The sequence below is a fragment of the Callorhinchus milii genome, unplaced genomic scaffold (genome assembly GCF_018977255.1).
Source record: "Callorhinchus milii isolate IMCB2004 unplaced genomic scaffold, IMCB_Cmil_1.0 Scaffold2, whole genome shotgun sequence".
Taxonomy (NCBI): domain Eukaryota; kingdom Metazoa; phylum Chordata; class Chondrichthyes; order Chimaeriformes; family Callorhinchidae; genus Callorhinchus; species Callorhinchus milii.
Window position 1 is genome coordinate 123,469,534 of NW_024704743.1, and position 20,231 is coordinate 123,489,764.

At 52.7% G+C, this 20,231-nt stretch overlaps 1 protein-coding gene across 1 annotated transcript in view; it reads left to right on the forward strand.

Moving 5' to 3' along the window:
• The window catches only part of LOC103190843 (fibrous sheath CABYR-binding protein-like), a 34,236-nt gene extending 19,220 nt beyond the window's left edge, over positions 1-15,016 (forward strand). The window contains exons 4-5 of the mRNA XM_042331712.1: positions 10,869-10,940; positions 13,527-15,016. Of these exons, the coding sequence (XP_042187646.1) occupies positions 10,869-10,940; positions 13,527-15,016 (1,562 nt within the window). The remainder of the gene's footprint in view (positions 1-10,868; positions 10,941-13,526) is intronic.
• Positions 15,017-20,231: the final 5,215 nt, after the last annotated feature.

Consider the following 20,231-nt stretch of genomic DNA (forward strand, 5'->3'; position numbering starts at 1 on the left):
GGAAGTGCAAAGTCATCCACCTCGGTAGCAAAAACAGTAGAGCAGGTTATTTCTTTAGAAGGGGAGAGATTGGAATGTGTTGGCGTCCAGAGGGACTCGGGTGTCCTTGTACACCAATCACAGAAAGTTAGTCTGCGGTGCAGCAGCAATTAGGAAGACGAACGGTATGTTAGCATTCATTATGAAAGGATTAGAGTATAAGAGTAGGGAAGTCTTGCTGCAACTGTATAGGGCCCTGTGAGACCACACCTGGAATACTGTGTGCAGTTTTGGTCTCCTCATTTAAGGAAGGATGTACTTGCCTTGGAGGGGCTCGAAGGGCCGAATGGCCTACTCCTGCTCCTATATGTTATGTTATGTTATTTGATACAGCATCTTATCACGTCTTCAAGACTTCTCAAAGCCCTTCACAGGATATACGGTAAAGTGAATTGACTGTATATTTTGTGGGTGAAACTGGACTGCCATACACCCCGAAACTCTGGAACACTCAGTTTCTCCGCTTTGCCCCATCTCTCTCTCCCCTTTTTCAAATCCCGCCTAAAAGCCTTCCTTTTTCGACCATGCTTCCGGTCACCTCCCTCCCCAACCGGGCTCGGAGTCAGGCTCTGCCACTGTTAAGCGCTCTGAGGCGCTGCCCTGGGTGGAGGGCGCCATACACGTCAGGTTGGCGTTGTGGAGACCGCGACAGAGGGCTGGCTCGATTCTGACAGTCCATTGCCAGGCATGTCACTTTGGAGCCAGTTCAGCTCTGAGGAGAGTGCTCTGGAGTCTAGGAGAGGAGAGAGAGCGACCACCTGAGCGGACAAACACTGCACCGCGTACATTGGTGCTATGTTGAATGAGCAGCACTTTGAAAGCTCCGATGAGGATTGTCCAATCCTCTCACACACACACTTACACACACACACCTGAACCCAGTATTATTCCTGCTTTGGGACGTCCTCCCAACGTGAAAGGCGCTATACAAATGTAATCTTGTTGTTGTTTGTTGCCACTGACTTTCCAATTGCTCACTGAGTATTTGTGCCTCCCTCAGGCCCCGCATCTCACTCCTGAGGCCCCGCATATCACTGGAGCTCCCTACTCTGGAGTCCTGTAGCTCAGTGGTTAGAGCACTCGCTTTGCAAGCGAGAGACCTGGGTTCGATTCCCGGCAGAGGGCGAAACCTTGGGCAAGTTTCCTTACTCCACACAGAGCCTAATAATAATCCCTCAAGAAAAAAAACAATAATAACTTGGTCACTTCATTCCACGACTGTTTGTGGGACGGTGCTGTGCGCAATCGGCTGCCGCGTTTTGCCCACAAATATACGGTCAATTCACTTTACAGTCTATTCTGTGAAGCACTTTGAGATGTCGAGAAGACGTGAAAAGCGCTATATCAAATGCAAGGATTATTATTATTATTAACCCCATTCCCTTCTCTCTCTCTCCATCATGTCTGTGCTGGGGCTCGCTCCCCCACTGGAGCTCTCTACTCTAACTCCATTCCCTGCTCTCTCTCTCTCCCCATCGTGTCTGTGCTGGGGCTCGCTCCCCCACTGGAGCTCTCTACTCTAACCCCATTCCCTGCTCTCTCTCCCCCCATCGTGTCTGTGCTGGGACTCGCTCCCCCACTGGAGCTCTCTTCTCTAATCCCATTTTCTGCGCTTTCCCGGTGATGAACCTTTACCAAGCTCTTTGCTGTTGAGAGAAGCAAAGGGCTGTAATGAAGCCTTTGTGCTGAAGATGTGAAATGAGATGTGAAGGTTGAGCAGAGCTGCATGCCGAGACGGAGCCCTCCCCCCTTGTCTCCCACAGGACTGTGCCCAGCTTGCTCTGCTCGAGCAGTGTGGAGGATTTATGAACCATGTTATTGATGCCCAATGATGCACCTTTTCAGCCTGGATAAGTGCTGTGAGATGCTCCCCCCCCCCCCCGTGTGAAGGAGCTATCTTACGCAAACTGAAGTTATCAATAATAACCCTTGCATTTGATATAGCGCCTTATCACGTCTTCGAGTCGCCTCAAAGAGCGTCACAGAATATACTGCAAAGCGAGTTGACTATATTTTGTGGGCGAAACGCGGCAGCAATTGCGCACAGCAATGTCCCACTCCCCTTCCTACACTGCATTCCCCAAAGACAAGTGCGTATCACACAGCTTGTTCCCCCCCCCCCCACCACCACCACCGCTCCCCACTATATTCGGCGCTATATAAGGCATTATATCAAATGCAAGGATTATTATTGTAAGAAACCCAATGGCTGTGGATTATTGCTGGATCAATTTACATTTTCAAGACTGATTTGGATAGATGTTGGTTAGGTCAGGGTATCAGGGTATAGGGGGCAAGGGGGGGTAATTGAGGTACAGACCAGCCCTGTAGCAGTGAAGCGGTTAAAGGCTGCTGGCAGTTACCATCTATCTTGTTCACACAGCCGCGTATCAAAGAGCTTCTCAGGTCAGCCATTTCTGCAGTGCCTATTTTTAGAATATAATTTTCTCCCAGTCAGTCGTTTTCCCTTCTCAGTGCTCTCCCTGCCTTCCGACAGAGCGTTCCTGCAGTGAAGCTCGCTCTTAACCCCATCAGTGCTGAATTGGTGCTCTCTGGAACATCTGGTTATTTGCTGCAGTCCCTTGACAAAAATTGTGTGTTTGTGTTCGACTGTGTGAGTGTGTAATAATAATAATAATCCTATAATAATTCTTTGAATTGATATAGCGCCTTCTCATGTGTTCGAGACATCTCAAAGCACTTCACAGAATATACAAATGTGTGTCTGTGTGCATATATGTATATATGTGTGTATGTGTGTGTCTCTATGTATGTGTGTGTCTCTGTGTTGTGCAAGTGTGTGTATCTCTCTATGTATGTGTGTCTGCTGTGCAACTGTGTGTGTGGGTATAGATGTGTGTGTGTGAGTGAGTGTGTCTCTCTTGCCCAGTGTCCTGGCTGACAATCCCAAGACAGAGGGTGGTTGATGGTCCCTTTAATTCCCCCCTCCTTCTGCCTCCACATCGGAGGATGGAAATGCCACTAAACAGTTAGTGTGAGCTGGTGAGGTCTGACATTGAGTTATTAATGCAGCTTCCCCCTCTCTTCCCTCCCCCCTCTCCTGAAAAACAGCCGCCCTCGTTTCAGTAAAGTAGGTCAGAGACTCTCCTCTCACACACACAGAACATTTCCATTCATCCTTTTTCTCTGTGAGCTTTGTTTCCTGAATGGCTGATAGGAACAGAGCTGTGTTCCTCCCTGGCCTCCCCAGCCTGTGTCCCCAGTAATGTCAGCATGGCTCGCTCACACTCACTAGGGTGACATTGCCCACGCCCCCAAGAACTCACCTCCAGTAGGTGCACACCCCACGCCCCCTGCTTTCAAACCTCCTCTAAACCTTAGTTTCCTTACTCCACACGCTTCTGTTTACCAGCAGTAAGTAGGAACCCAGTTGTTAGTCAATTGTCGGATCACGTATCCAGGGGTAATGTCCCCTGGATCCCCATCTCACCAGTCCTGGCCCAGGTTCCACTGGCTCCCCATCAACAAACGGATCGACTTCAAGATCGTCACACTTGTGTTCAAATCCCTTCACTCTCCGGCACCTCCCTACCTCTCCAACCTCCTCACTCCCCAATCCATCACCCGGCGCCTCCGCTCAACTGGCACTGCCCTCCTGCTCGTCCCTCGCACCCTCCGCCCCAACATTGGAGGTCGCGCTTTCAGCCACTACACCCGAAACTCTGGAACACTCTCCCTCAATCCCTCCGCCTTGCCCACTCTCTCCCCTTTTTCAAGTCCTGCCTGAAAATCTTCCTTTTCGACAGTGCTTAAGGTCATGTCCCCGGTTTGGAGTCAGAATCCACCACTGTTAAGTGCTCTGAGACGCTAAATAAGTGCAAATTTTTGTTGTTGCTGTTGTAATAATCCCTTAAGAAAAATGATAATTTATTCACTCAATCCACGACTGTTTGTGGGACACTGCTGTGCGTAATTGGCTGCTGCACTTTGCCAACAATATATTGCAGTCACTACCCTTTACAGTATATTTCTGTGAAGCACTTTGAGACGTCTGAAAGATGTGATAAGGCGCTATATCAAGTGCAAGGATTATTATCTGTGTGACTGTGTTGAGCACCTCAACCCAACCCCCTCCCATCTCCCTCCTAACTCAAGACTCTGACTTAGTCTTGGTGAAGAGATTTAATATCTTCAGTGTGAAAGGTGCTGTGAAATGTTATTTTTTGTGGTTGTTTTTGGTCAGCCACAAGCGGAAACCCATCACTGCTTGTGTTACCATACATTTGATACAGAGTCTTTCACATCAGGAGGACAAACTAAGAATTTTGTGCATCCCTCCTACACATGGAAATCCCAGAGATAGATTGTTGGAATGGAATGCACACTCTCTCCCTGGAGGGATGTCCCCTGCTTACCTAATTCCGGAGAGTATTAGGCACAGGTTGGCAAGAGCCAAGCCTTGGGGACCCCAGAGTGTGCATTTGGGAAACTGCTGGAGTCTGACTAGCTAAAACCATGTAGCTTGCCTTGAGAGGACTTATTTGTCATTGAGTCAGGAGGTTGTGGGTTGAAGCCCCGCGTCAGTGACTGAGCTCGCAGTCCAGGCATGGACTCGATGGGCTGAATGCCTGTAAACCTATGAACAGAGAAGGGAGTTTTTCTCTCTCCTGGTGTCCTGGCCAACAACCTCCAGATAAAATTGGTTATTTATTTCCTAGCTGTTTGTGGGACGCTGCTGTGTGCAAATTGGCTGCCGCGTTGGCCTACAAAATACACAGTCGCTGCACTCTACAGAAAAGTGTGTGAGGCGCCTTGAGACATAGTCACTACACGTTACAGTGAATCCTGTGAAGCGCTTTGAGATGTCATCCTGACGTGAAAGACCCTGTATCAAATGTAAGGTATCACATGTAGCTGGTAGTGTCTTCTGTGTATACAAAACGACTCAGGAAGTGTATCTCAAGATGGAGGGAGGGAGGGAGACCATGTGTCCTACCCCAATAGCAAAGGGACTGAAAATCTGGAAATAATTAAAAACTTGGATTGAACGTAGAGCACTGCGGAAGAGGAGAAACACAGCACCTGGGCTCTCTCCCTCTCTCTCTCTCTCTGTTTGTTTCTGTCTCTCCATCTCTCTCTCTCTGCTTCTCTTTGTCTCTTTTCTCTCACTCTGTCTCTCCATCTCTCTCTCTCTTGTCTCTCTCTCTATCTCTCTCTCTGTCTTTCCATCTCTCTCTTATCTCTCTCTCTTTCTCTATCTCTGGCTGTGCCTCTCCATCACTTTTTCTGCTTCGCTTTGTCTCTGTCACACACTGACACACACACGCACGCACACTGACACGCATGCATGGCACAAACATGAACACACACACACACACTCACACATTCACACACAAATAAACCATCTCACACACGAGGACATCATGTGTAAGCTTGGCGAGCACCTCTCCCTTTGGGGTGGGCAGTGGGGAGGGTGGGCTGTATCATTGCTGTACGTGGTGGGGAGGGGGGTGCTGTATTATTGCCGAGTTATTGCTAACTCTGGAACACTCCCTCAATCACTCCGCCTTGCCCCTTCTCGCCCTTTTTTCAAGACCCGCCTGAAAACCTTCTTCTTCGACTGTGCTTACAGTCCCCCCCCCCCCCCTGGCTCGGAGTCAGGCTCTGCCACTGTTAAGCACTCTGAGGGCGAGTTGTTGAGTTAGAATGAGGCTCAGTGAGACATTTTCTTCTGCATAAACTGTTGGGTTGCACCTGGTTTTCGGACCAGACTTTTGATTCAGTTTCCTATCAAAACCACTTGGATTTCTTTGCACTAGTCATACTAATCACCTTCTAACCCGTTACGGCGCTCTCCTACCCTCCATTAATCCATAGTTGAGTCTGGTAGAGTAGTGGTTAGAGCACTTGTCTCGCAAGCGAGAGGACCCGGGTTCGATTCCCGGGCAGGGAGAAACCTGAGGCAGGTTTCCTTACTCCACAAGCCTCTGTGTACCCAGTAGTAAGTAGGAACCAGGTTGTTGGTGGATCGCTAATAATTCCTTCAAAAACTTTTTTTAAAAATGTGGTCACTCAGTTCATGACTGTTTGCTGTGCACAGTTGCCCACAAGATATAGTCACTGCATTTACATTATATTCTGTGAAGCACTTTGAGATGTCTCAAAGATATGATAAGGCGCTATATCAAATCCCTTGATCCCCTGACCTAACAAACATCTCTCCACCTCACTCTTGAAAATGTGAATGGATCAGCCATAATCCACAGCCCTTTGAGAGAGAGAGTTCCAGATTTCCACTCCCCTTTGTGTGAAAAACTGATTGAGGTGTTTAAAATTATAAAGGGATTCAACTCCTGATTTCACTCCTAAATGGCCCGGCTCTAATTTTAAGATGACGTCCCTTATTCTGGATTCCCCCTCCAGAGGAAATAGTTTCTCTGTAGCTACGCTATCGAATCCCTTTATTATTTTAAACACCTCAATCAGATCAGCCTCAACCTTCCAAACTCAAGGGAATAGAGACCACGTTTATGCAACCGGTCCTCATAATTTAACCCTTTAATCCCTGAATCTGCGCTGCAACCCCTCCAGAGCCAATATATCCTTCCTGAGGTGCGGTGCCCAAACTCCGCACTTACCGGCTGCCTTGAACCGCGGGAAATGTAATCTTGATCAGTCGATGCAACACAATGCAATTCCAACACTTGCTGCGATGGGTTAAGACACATTGAATCGCGTGAAATGTAGTCTTGACCCGTCACCGCGTGCACACGTACCAGCTATATAATAATGATAATAATCCTTGCATTTGATATAGCGGCTTATATTGAGACGTCTCAAAGCGCTTCACAGAATATACTGTAAAGTGAATTGACTGCATATTTTGTGGGAGAAACACGGCAACCAATTGCACACAGCAGCGTCCCACAAACACTCATGGATTGAATAACCAAAATATATGAAGGGATTATTACCCTCGGGAAACCAATCTGCCAGTCCACTCACAACCAGGTTCCTATTTACTGCTGGTAAACAGAGATGGGTAGAATATGGAAACTTGCCCAACCTTTTGCCCTTCCCGGGTATTGAACCCTGGACCCCTCGCTTGCGAGCTGCAGGACTCTACTGCCGCATTCATTTACTCATGTGCAGGGTAGATTATTGATTAAATTGGATTTTATAAGATTTACCAATTTGCCTGCAACTCGGACTCATGTGAGGTTTACTGTAACAACGACGTGTACGTTCTGTGTTTGACACAGAGTGCAGTGACTGTGTGTTTTGTAGGTGAACGCGGCAGCCAATTTGCGCACAGAAGCATCCCGCAAACAGCCGCGAAGTGAACAATCAACCTGTCTCGATGTGTGTGTGTGTGTGTGTGTTGTCGGCCAGGACACTGAACAGTAATCAGTGAGCAGTGCTTTCAGATATTGAAGCTTTACAAACCGCTGGTTAGGTCCCAGTTGGAGTATTGTGTCAAATTCTGGGCACCACACTTTAGGAAGGATATCAAATCTTTGGAGAGGATGCAGAGGAGATTCACCAGAATATATTATAAGGGATGAGGGACTTTAGTTATGTGGAGAGATTAGAGAGGCTGGGATTATTCCTTTAGAGCAGAGAAATTAATGGGAGATTGAACAACAACTACAACAAGCTGCATTTATAGAGTGCCCCTCAAGCAGGATAGCGTCCCAGAGCGCTTAGATTTAATAGAGGTGTTCAAAATTATGAGGGGTTTTAATAGAGTAGACAGGGAGAATCTTTGCTCTGGGTCAGTCACCAGAGGACACAGATTTAAGATAATTGGCAAATGAACCAGAGGGAAGACCAGGAGAAATATCTTTACCCAGAGAGATGTTATGGTCTGGACTGCCCTGCCTGAAAGGTTGGTGGAAGCAGATTCAATAATAGCTTAAAAAAGAGAATTAGATAGATACTTAAAAGGGAAAAATGTGCAGGGCTAATGGGTAAGAGTGGGGGAGTGGGATTAGTTGGGAGCTCTTTCAAAGAGCCGGCAGAGGCACAATGGGCCGAATAATAATAATAATAATAATAATCCTTGCATTTGATATAGTGCTTTTCATGTTGGGAGGACGTCCCAAAGCGCTTCACAGAACACACTGTAAAGTGAATTGACTGTATATTTGTGGGCGAACGCGGCAGCCAATTGCACACAGCAATGTCCCACAAACAGTCGTAGGTTGAAAATGACCAATTTATTATTTTTTTGGTTTTGGAGGGATTATTATTAGGCTCTGTGTGGAGTAAGGAAACTTGCCCAAGGTTTCGCCCTCTGCCTGGAATTGAACTCAGGCCTCTCACTTGCAAAGCGAGTGCTCTAACCACTGAGCTACAGGACTCCACGAAGGAATGGCCTCCTTCTGTTCTGTAAGATTCTGTGATTCTATATTCTAGGTTTAGTGCTGTGAGACTGTATTGAATGTCTGTGACGCTCCTGGTAACTGGGTCAGCGGATATCAACATGTCAGCTCCTTGTGCAGGGGCTCGTGTGAGGCTGAATAAAGCTGGGTTCTATTCCCGGGAGATGCGCGGGTTGGGGGGTGACCTAATTGCAGTGTTTAAAATAATGTGGGTATTTGACAAGGTGACAGAGGGATACAAAGTGACAGGACCACAGGTTCTCCTCCAACGGTTTCTCTTCCATCCCCCACACAGTCTTGTGCGGCGTTCCTCAGGGCTCTGTCCTCGGTCCCTTCCTCTTCAACCACTACATGCTCACTCTTGGTGATATCATCCACAGACATGGGGTCAACTTCCACATGTACACGGATGACACCAGACTCTATCTCTGTGCCTCCACCCTCGATTGCAGGACAACTGATGTCTGACATCAAGTCCTGGATGAGAGCCAACTTTCTACAGCTGAATGTCAGCAAGACTGAGGCCCTCCTGATTGACTCACGCCAGTGCCTCAGCACCTCAGGCTCTGGCAGCATCAGCATCCACAGTTGCACACTTCACCTGACCAAGCCAGTTAGGAACCTGGGCACCTTGTTCGACCCTCAACTGTCCTTTCTCCCCCATATCCATGCCATGCCCCGCTCTGCCTTCCCCCACCTCTGCAACATTGCCCACTGTCTCACAGCGCAGGCAGCCGAAACCCTCATTCACACTTTTATTACATCGAGGCTCGACTACGCAAACTCATTGCTTGTCGGCTTCCCCAACTCCTCCCTCCACAGGCTGCAGATCATCCAGAACTCCGCAGCCCGTGTCCTCTCCCGCAATAAGCTCCGTGACCCCATCACCCCCATCCTCGCCCGACTCCACTGGCTTCCCATCACACAGAGGATACAAGATCCTGGTCCTCACCTTCAATGCCCTCCATGGTCTCGCTCCCTCCCTACCTCTGCGACCTCCTAACCCCATACCATCCTGTTCGTTCCCTCCGCCCAGTGGCTCTGGCGCTTCACGTCCCTCGCCTTGCTCGCCCCACTATTGACGGACAGGCCTTCCGCCACTCTGCATTCATACTCTGGAACTCCATCCCACAGTCCCTCCGTCTCACCCCCTCCCTCTCCACTTTCAAGACCTATCTCAAGACACTCCTCTTCAACCGTGCTTTCGATCTCTCTGCTTCCCGCCCTCCCTCCACTGTCCCCAATCCAGACCCAGCTCGGTCCGTAACTCAGTCCAGCGCCTTGGGAAGTCCTCCTGATGTGAAAGGCGCTTTACACATGTAATTTTGTTGTTGTTGTTGTCATTGTATGGATTACACAGCCTCCCCCCCCATCCCCCCACACACAGGGGAGGGAGCGAACAGGATGGTAGGGGTTAGCAGGTCGCAGAGGTAGGGGAAGCAAAGGCTTTGAAGGTGAGGACCAGGATCTTGAACTGTATCCTCTGTGCGATGGGAAGCCAGTGGGGTCGGGCGAGGATGGGGGTGATAGGGTCACAGAGCCCGGTGGGGGCGAGGATGGGGGTGATAGAGTCACGGAGCCCGGAGCGGGAGAGGACACAGGCTGCAGAGTTCTGGATGATCTGCAGTCTGTGGAGGGAGGAGTTGGGGGCCGACAAGCAGTGAGTTTGCATAGTCGAGCCTCGATGTAATGAAGGCGTGTGTGAGGGTTTTGGCGTGAGGCAGTGGCGGAGCCGGGGGATATTGCAGAGATGAGAGAAGGCAGAGCGGGTCATGGTGCAGATGTGGGGTAGAAAGGATAGTTGAGGGTCAAACAAGACCCCAAGGTTCGGGACTGGCTCAGTGAGGGGGAGTGAGCCCCATGGATGGTGATGCTGTCAGTGCCTGAGGTGAGGAGGCGCTGACGGGAGTCAATCAGGAGCCTCAGTTTTGTTGACGTTCAACTGAAGAAAATTCGCTCTCATCCAGGACTTGACGTCTGACAGACATTCTGTCAGGATAGCAGTGGGTCCTGGAGTCGAGAGCGGAGGCAGAGAGGGAGAGTTGGGTGTCATACATGTGGAAGTTGACCCCATGTCTGTGGATGATGTCACCAAGAGGAGCATATAGATATTGAAGAGGGGGGGACAAGGACAGAGCCCTGAGGAACACCGTACGACACGGTGGGGGAGCTGGAGGAGAAGCCGTTTGAGGAGATGAAGTGCAGGGGCTGTGAGAGGTACGATCTGAACCAATTAAGCACAGCGCCGTGAAGGTTGAGGTGAGAGGAGAGGCGGTGGATGAGGTGGTCAACGGTGTCGAAAGCATCAAAGAGGTCAAGGAGGCAGAGGGAGCCCTGGTCGTAGATGGACTGAATGTCATTTGTCACTTTGACACGTGTATGTGTGGGATGGCTGTGTATCCAGTGGGGGGTAGGGCTGTGTGCAGTAGGATTCTGTGCGGTAATCTCTCATTCTCATGCTCTCTCTCTCTCCGTTATATTTAGAAATGTGGAGCCCAGGCCTATCTCCAGTCTCGCCACTTGGACACGAACATGGCTTCCCCGAGCTCAGCGAAGGTATGTTACAGCTCCACCCCCCACACAGACATGCAGAGAGAGAGGCAATTCAGCCCATTGTGTCTGGGCCAAACACACCCAGTGCTTTTGCTATAAGAGGAGGCCATTCAGCCCTCGAGCCTGTTCCGCCATTCTATGGCTGATCTATACCTCAACTCCAATTACCCGCCTTTGCTCCATATCCTCTGCCCACACTGTGCCAGCGCCTGTCCTACCCACATACAGCCTTCGCTGTAGGCTCCCTCTGCCTTCACTGCTCTGGCTCTAGCTCCTAGCACTGGGAGCTGACCATTGCCGTGGCAGCCGTTAGTGGGAGGCATTCGGTGCCATGGCTGTGATTGCCGGTGGCCCAGCGCTGAGACACCCTTATTCTCAGCTGCTCCTCCTCTCAAAGAAAAACAACAAATGATATTTACGCAGCGCTTTTCACGTCGGGAGGACATTCCAAGGCGCTGTCAGTGATTTGGACCCGAGCTGGGGGTCGCGATCGGGGAGGGTAGAGGGCAAGGGGGGAAGCAGAGATCAAAAGCACCGTCAAAGAGGAGGGTCTTGAAGAAGGCGAGGGAGGTAGCAAGGTGGAGGGACTGTGGGATGGAGTTCCAGAGGGTGGGGGCAGAGTGGCAGAAGGCCCGCTCGCTAACAGTGGGGCGAGCAAGGCAGGGGACGTGAAGCAGGCTGGAGCCCACTGAGAGGTAGGGGGTTAGGAGGTCGCAGTGTAGTGGGGAGCAAGACCATAGAGGGCTTTGAAGGTGAGGACCAGGATCTTGAACTGTATCCTCTGAGTGGACTTGATTAGGGATTTGGACCCAATCAGGGGGTTAGAAACTCCATCCCACAGTCCTTTTGCCTTGCTCCCTCACCTCCTTTAAGGCCCATCTCAAGACCCTTTGGGAGTTCTTACTCATTTCCCCAATCTTTCCCTGAGCTATTCTACACATGCGGAAACCGGTCAATGTGATCAGCCGGTGTCTGACACGCACGGAAACTCATCACTGTGTTTAACAGTCTCAAAACCAAACGGGGAGTCTCAAATATATCTGCCAGCCACACATGGGAATCTCCCTGTGTCTGGAATGGAGTGTACACTCTCCCTGGAGGGACACTCCCTACTTACCTAATTCTGGAGAGTATTAGGCGCAGGTTGGCAAGAGCCAAGGTTTGGGGGGACCCCAGAGTGTGTGTTGGGGTAACTGCTGGAGTGTAACCGGCTAAACCCACACCGCTCGGCCATTGATATCACTGTCTGGCAGCTTTCCCGCTGCTTGTCCAGCGAGGAACCCCCTCCCCGTTAGTTAGAGCTTTGGCTGTGGGGCTACCAGGAGCTGAGGGGGAGGATTCCCGGCCCCCAGTGACTGGTCGGCCCTTCCAGGTCCTGCTGATGAGCCGGGACGGGCTGTGCTGTCATCAGCAACAACAACAACATGATTGCATTTAAAGAGCGCCTTTCACGTCGGGAGGACGTCCCAAGGCGCTGGACAGTTGGGTCAGGACCCGAGCATTGGGGAAATGGTCAGGGTGAGGAGAGGGAAGGGAGGGAGGGAGCGAGTGGAGAGTCGAGCTAAAGGCACGGTTGAAGAGAAAGGTCTTGAGACCGACCTTGAAGGAGGAAAGGGAGGAAGCGGTGAAGGCACTGGGGGATAGAGTTCCAGAGCCTCGGGGCTGAGAGGCTGAAGGCCCGGCCACCGATGGTAGACCGGAGCCGGAGGAAAGGAGGGTATGGGCAGGTATGTGGGGGGATAGTAGGTCAGAGAGGTAGGAGGGAGCGCGGCTGTGAATGGCTTTGTAGGTGAGGATGAGGTTCTTGAATTCGATCCTCTCAGGGATGGGGAGCCAGTGGAGGCGAGCGAGGGTGAGGGTGAGGGTGAGGGTGGGAGTGATGTGGTCCCGAAGCCTCATGCGGGAAGTACACGAGCTGCAGAGTTCTGAATGACCTGCAGTGTGGAGGGAGGGCCGGGAAGGCCGCGAGGAGAGCGTTCCCATAGTCCAGCCTTGAGGTGATAAAGGCGTGGACCAGAGTTTCAGCCGCGTGAGGGGTGAGGTAGTGCCGTAGTCTGGTGATGTTCCGGAGGTGATGGAAGGCGGTGCCCGTTGTGGAGCGGATGTGAGGGAGAAAGGACAGCTCAGGGTCGAACAGAACCCCGAGGTTCCTGATGGCTTTGAGAGGTGGAGAGTGCGGCCTTGGATGCTGATGGTGTCAGCGCCTGAGGTGCGGAGGCGCTGACGTGAGCCAATCAGGAGGGCCTCGTTTTGCGCACGTTGAGCTGAAGAAAGTTGTCTCTCGTCCCGGACTCGATGTCGGACAGGCAGCTGTCAGGACATCGGGGGTCGTGGAGTTGAGGGTAGAGGAGGAAAGGTAGAGTTGGGTGTCATCCGCATACACATGTGGGAGTGAACCCCATGTCTGCAGTGAGTGCCCTGGAATACTGCGGCCCCTCCTGGCTCAGGAACTGGACTAGAGATTGTGGGGGGTGGGGAGGGTGTTAGAGGGAAGGGTCAATCTCCGGGAGGGAGTAGGGGATACGAGCCTTGATGTGAGCTGCTCACTGTGGAGCGTGTGTTTAGCTGCTGTGTGTCTGTGTCCCTCAGACTTGCTGTCCCCGGCGATTACCGGCCACACAGCCCCCCACCCTGGGGCTCAACGCGACCACATGCTGCTGTCCACCACCACCACGGAGACGGCTGCAGTCACCATGGTAACTGGCGGCAGCTCGGAGATCCCGCAGGGGGCCATGCTGGTCACCACGAGGACCACAGAGGGTTCTGGTGAGGGGGGGCCGGAGGATGGGGAGGTGGCTGAGATCACACAGACGGTGGAGTCCGAGGTGATCACTGTGGTCGTGGAGAAGAAAAAGAAACGGCGTAACCGTCACCGCAGAAATGGCCCCCCTCCCCCTCCCCCTGATGAGACCACTGACGAGACCCCCAGGGAGCAGCTGTCACTGGGGGCCGCCCCGGACAGTGAGGGGGGCAGTGAGGGCGCACAAGGAGCTCTGGCTCACACGCCACCTGAGACAAACACAGCACAGGATATGCAGCCAGCGGCGATGCAACCGCCAGCAATGCAGCCAACGGAAACACAACCAATAGGAACATGGGCAGCAACAACGCAGCCAGTGACAGTGCAGCCAGCGACAGTGCAGATAGCAGCAATGCAGCCAATGGGAACACAATCGACTGAAAGGCAACCAGCAGCAACGGAGCCAGCAACAGTGCAGACCGCGGAAATGCAGCCAATAGGAATGCATCCAGCAACAATGCAGCCAGCAGAAATGCAACTAAGGGTAGACACCCAGCCAGTGGAAATGAAACCAGTAGGAATGCAACCAGCAACCGTGCAAACGAGGGAAACACAACCAGCACCCGTGCAGCCGGCGACCATGGAGCCAGCGCCCGTGCAGCTGGCGCCCGTGGAGCCAACGCCCATACAGACAGCGCCCGTGGAGCCGGCGCCCGTGGAGCCAGCGCCCGTGCAGCCAGCGCCCGTGCAGCCTGCGCCCGTGCAGCCAGCGCCCGTGCCACAAACTGCACCCAAGACGGAGCATCCTGCAGACAGTTGTTCCCAGGTTGAGGCTGAGGAGATGCTGGGGCCGGGGCCCAGGGCTGTGGACGGTCTCTCTGGGGCCCAATCGGCACAGGTGCCCTCAGTGGGGCAGGAGGAGGCGAGTGGGCGAGGGAGTGGCCTGGCTCAGGTAGAGGGGAAGTTGAATGAGTTTCGGGGCCTGTGTGAGGAGGAGGCGGACCCAGTGCAGCACCCAGCCCCGCCCCTGGAGACCCCGCCTCGTCTCCCTCCTGCTGCCCAGGAGCAGGTGCAAGCAGAGGCCCCGAGCCCCGCCTCTAGCCCCACCCCATCTCGGCAGCCGGAGCCCAGCACAGACGTGAAGCCGCGCCCACAGGAGATGTCAAGCCCACACCCGGAGACACCCCGCCCACACACGGAGACACCCCGCCCACATATGGATACACCCCGCCCACATATGGATATGCCCCTCCCACATATGGATACGCCCCGCCCACATATGGATACGCCCCTCCCACATATGGATACCCCACACCTGGAGCCAGAGTCAGGTGAGTGATATTGACTTCTGCTCCTGGTAACTGCCATCAGCGCTGGAAACCACTGGAGCTCTCTGCTCTAATCCCGTTCCCTGCTCTCTCCCCATCGTGTTTGTGACGGTGCTCACTCCCCACTGGAGTAATCTTCCCATTACATCCTCACTTACCGATTTACTGGAACTGTAGTGACTGTGTTTCTCGGCCAAACGTGGCAGCTATTTTGCACACACACTGTCCCCCACACGCAACTGAGGTGACCGAGAGATTTTAAACCTGGGGATTGTCGGCCGGGGGGTGGGGAAGAGAGAGATAGTCTCCCTTCTCTTTCCCAATAACATGGGTGCCAAGCTAGGGCTGTCCAGTACCTAAGGACGTCCACCACGTGTGCGGAGAGAGAGCATATCCTCAATTTCTAATTTTCCTGCCAGCCAGTGAGTGCTGAAGTGACTCTCTCTCTCAGTGTCTCTCTCTGGCTCTCTGTTTCTCTCGTTCGCTCTGTCTCTCTCCTGCTCTTTATCCCACCCTCTTGCTCTCTGTCTGTCTCTTTCTTGCTTTCGATCTCCCTATTGCTCTCTCATTGTCTGTGTGTGTCTCTCTGTCTCTTTTTCTGTCTCTCTCTATCTCTCTTTCTCTGTATCTGGAACACTCTTCCTCTATCCCTCCGCTTTGCCCCTTCCTTCCCCATCTTGAGGTTGCACCTGAAGACCTTCCTATTTGACCGTGCCTACGGTCACCTCCCCCTCCCCCCCGGCTCGGCATTATGCTCCGGCACTGTCAAGCGCTCTGGGGGAGGGACGCTAAATAAATGCAAGTTGTTGCCTTTCTCTGTCTCTGTATACCTGTGTTTCTCTCTCTCCTCTCTCTCTCTCTCTCTCTCTGCCTCTCTCTTTCTGTCTCTCTCTTGCCCTCTCACTCACAGCGTCTTTAAATAGCTCTCACCCGTCAATGTTCGACCACGATGTGCATCTTAAACCTGTCCCCCATTTTAAACCTGACTCTGGCTTCAATAGTGAGAGCGAAGCAGCACTGACACAGGGCTAACATTCAACTCCATGGCTTTAACCACTTCCTGCCCACACCGTGAAGGGGGGCTGAGATTGTAACCCCCCCCCCCCCACACTTTCTCCCCATGCTCCAATGCTGTATCACCTGAGGCTGGCGGGAGAGTGGGGGTGGGGAGAGAGATGGGTGCAGAGGGAGGGAGGGTTGTTGGGGATATATAATAATAATAATCTTGCATTTGATACAGTACCTCATCACGTCTTCGAGACGTCTCAAAGCGTACACACTTACCAGCTACATTATAATAATGATAATAATCCTTGCATTTGATATAGCGCCTTATATTGAGACGTCTCAAAGCACTTCACAGAATATACTGCAAAGTGAATTGACTGTATATTTTGTGGGCAAAACACGGCAGCCAATTGCTCACAGCAGTGTCCCATAAACAATGTGGATTGAGTGACCAAATTATTATTATTTATTTTTATTTTGAGGGGATTATTACCCCGGAAGCGGTCATTTTATATAATGTAATAATCCTGATGTTCGATGCAGCGTTTTTCATATCAAGAGGCCGTCTCAAAGCTTTTCACAGGAATCGCTGTGAAGTGTAGTGACTGTGTGTTGTATAGAGGAATGCAGCAGCCAGTTTGTGCACAGTGACATTCCCACAAACTGCCATGGAGTGAGAGAGTGATTGTATCTGGGGATTGTCAGCCTGGACACTGAGAGAGTGAGAGACATACACAAAGACACAGAGAGACAGAGAGAGAGACAGACCCAGAGAGACTGACAGAGAGAGAGACAGACACAGAGAGACTGACAGAGAGAGAGACAGACACAGACACAGACAAAGAACGCACACAGATACAGAGAGACACAGTCAGACACAGAAATAGACCAACACAGACAGACACAGAGAGGCACAGACGGAAGCTGGTTTAACGTCTGATCTGAAGGTTTGCACCTTGGACAGTGCAGCGCCAGACACAGCACTGCGGGAAGCACTTTGTAAATTCAAGTTATTGCAGTTGTGTGTGTGTGAGAAAGTGTAATGTTCAGCAGTGTGTGTGAATGAGAGACCGTGTAGTGTTGAGCAATGTGTGTGTGAGTGTGAGCCACTGTAAAGTTGAGCAATGAGTGTGTGTACGTGTGTGTATAATGTTGAGCAGCGTGTGTGTGTAATGTTGAGCTGTGTGTATATGTAATGTTGAGCGGTGTGTGTAATGTTGAGCAGTGTGTGTGTGTAATGAGCAGTGTGTGTGTGTAATGAGCAGTGTGTGTGTGTGTGTGTGTAATGTTGAGCAGTGTGTGTGTGTGTGTAATGTTGAGCAGTGTGTGTGTGTAATGAGCAGTGTGTGTGTGTGTAATGAGCAGTGTGTGTGTGTGTGTGTGTAATGCTGAGCAGTGTGTGTGTAATGAGCAGTGTGTGTGTGTGTAATGAGCAGTGTGTGTGTGTGTAATGAGCAGTGTGTGTGTGTGTAATGCTGAGCAATGTGGTGTGTGTGTAATGCTGAGCAGTGTGTGTGTGTGTGTAATGAGCTGTGTGTGTGTAATGAGCAGTGTGTGTGTGTGTAATGAGCAGTGTGTGTGTGTGTAATATTGAGCAGTGTGTGTGTGTGTAATGAGCAGTGTGTGTGTGTAATGAGCAGTGTGTGTGTGTGTAATGAGCAGTGTGTGTGTGTGTAATGTTGAGCAGTGTGTGTGTGTGTGTAATGGGCAGTGTGTGTGTGTGTGTAATGAGCAGTGTGTGTGTGTGTAATGAGCAGTGTGTGTGTGTGTAATGTTGAGCAGTGTGTGTGTGTGTAATGAGCAGTGTGTGTGTGTGTGTGTGTAATGAGCAGTGTGTGTGTGTGTAATGAGCAGTGTGTGTGTGTGTGTGTGTAATGAGCAGTGTGTGTGTGTGTAATGAGCAGTGTGTGTGTGTGTGTGTAATGAGCAGTGTGTGTGTGTGTGTGTGTAATGAGCAGTGTGTGTGTGTGTGTGTGTGTAATGAGCAGTGTGTGTGTGTAATGAGCAGTGTGTGTGTGTGTGTGTAATGAGAAGTGTGTGTGTGTGTAATGAGCAGTGTGTGTGTGTGTAATGAGCAGTGTGTGTGTGTGTAATGAGCAGTGTGTGTGGTGTGTGTATGAGATGGTTGGTGAATGAGCAGTGTGTGTGTGTGTGAATGAGCAGTGTGTGTGTGTGTTGTGTGTAATGAGCAGTGTGTGTGTGTGTGGGGCATCGCTGCCCCCCGGTGCCGGGCTGGGGGGCCGGGCGGTGAGGCTGCCGGTGTCCCCTGTGCTCCCGGCCGCACCTTCGGCAGCTTTCCTCCCGCCCTGCTCTGGGATCTGCTCCAGTCTGTGGGGCTGGAACACCGGGCTGGCTCCCGCCGGCTCCACTCGCGGTGACACCAGGTCAGTGTCGAGGCTGAACCCCAGCGGCTGGTCTTCTGTCACCGTCATCGAGCGCTTGACCTGGGCCATGGGGGGCTTCCTGCTGGGGCTGGGGACCGGGCTGGTGCCCGGTGGAGAGACCGCTCCCGGGAGATCGGGGTAAGTTTCCCCCCCCTCGAAGCCGGCCGGCACGGACAGGTGCGAGCACTCAGACATGGCTCGTCTCATCTGCTTCCTCTGCTGTGCCGCTCGGTCGCTCGTCCCCTCCTCACCCTGGGGACTGCCCCTCTTGGCGGGGTCTGCGGTGCCGGGAGGCGCTGGCCTCTGGCCGCTCGGGGGGCCGGAGGGCACACAGGCTGCCGGCGGCTCAGACAGGAAGTAGGGGTTCCACACGCTGGTCTCCCCCGGCTCACTGATGTGCCGGCTCTCGCTCGCCGGGACTCCAGGACCCATGGTCTCCCAGGCCGGCAGCGGTGGTGCCCAAGGCTGAGTCACACCACCCGGCAGGTCTCCTGCAGCCAGGCCGGTGCCAGTCCCGGTGCCAGCCAGGCTTTGCCGAGCCCCAGAGAAAGGCTTGTCTGCAGACGACTGAATAGCCGAGACACGGCCGCCGCTCACAGCTCCCTCCTCCGGCCCGAGGAACCCCAGCTTGTCCTCATCAGTCAGGGCTTGGGGCTCCATTTGCCCCCTTGCTGACACCCTGGGTCTGTCTGTGCCCGCTGTGCCCAGGGCTGTGGGTCTGTCTGAGCCCAGGGATGGCACACTGGCTCTGTCTGAGCCCAGGGCTGATACACTGGCTCTGTCTGTACCCAGAGCTGGCACACTGGCTCTGTCTGTGCCCAGGGCTGGCACACTGGCTCTGTCTGTGCCCAGGGCTGGCACACTGGCTCTATCTGTACCCAGGACTGGCACACTAGCTCTGTCTGCGCCCAGGACTGGCACACTGGCTCTGTCTGTGCCCAGGGCTGGCACACTAGCTCTGTCTGTGCCCAGGGCTGGCACACTGGCTCTGTCTGTGCCCAGGGCTGGCACACTAGCTCTGTCTGTGCCCGCTGTTCCCAGAGCTGGAAAGCCAGGTCTGTCTGTGCCCGCGGCTGTGGCGATGCTGCAGTCAGCGCTGGGTTTCTGCTCGTTGTTGTTCCATTCCCACTGTGAGTGGCTCCACTTGGCGGGGGGCTGGGCCGGGCCGGGGCACAGCTCAGGGTAGTCGGTGCGAGGCACTGGCTGCTGGTTTCTGACAGACATTGTGAGCTCTGCTCTGCCTCTGCGATGCGCTCCTCTCCTCTCTGACTGCTGATGGCAGCTACACTCTCCTCCGCTGGATCGCTCGCTCGCTCGCTCGCCTGACAACTAGATAAATCCGAGCGGCTGTGACATCACAACATGTCCCTGGTATTCATACGACGAACCCAAAGCTTTACCTTGGTTGACTGTATCCCTACGCCAAATAATCCCGGTCTCCGCAGCAGTCTAACCTGAGCACAGCACTCACTCGCTCTCTCTCTCTCTCTCTCCTCTCCTCACACACAGACTCAATCTGACAGAGATGCTTCGAGGAGCTTTGACACAGTGTCCCTGGTCCTCACTCACTGGTTGTGTGATCAGCCTTTCACTGTGTCCTCGCAGCAGCTCACATCAGCAGCTCCCCCACTCCCCCCCCCACTCCCCCCACTCTCCCCCACTCCCCCCCCACTCCCCCCCTCCACCCCCACCCCACCCCACCCCACACAGATCCCGTTAACCCCCCACGTGCCGTGCCGACAGCCATCAGCCCCTAATCCTGGGAATTCTCACCGAGACGCCAGAGAACAATAGCCAACCTTCCCCCACACCACCATCAGCTCCACACACACAC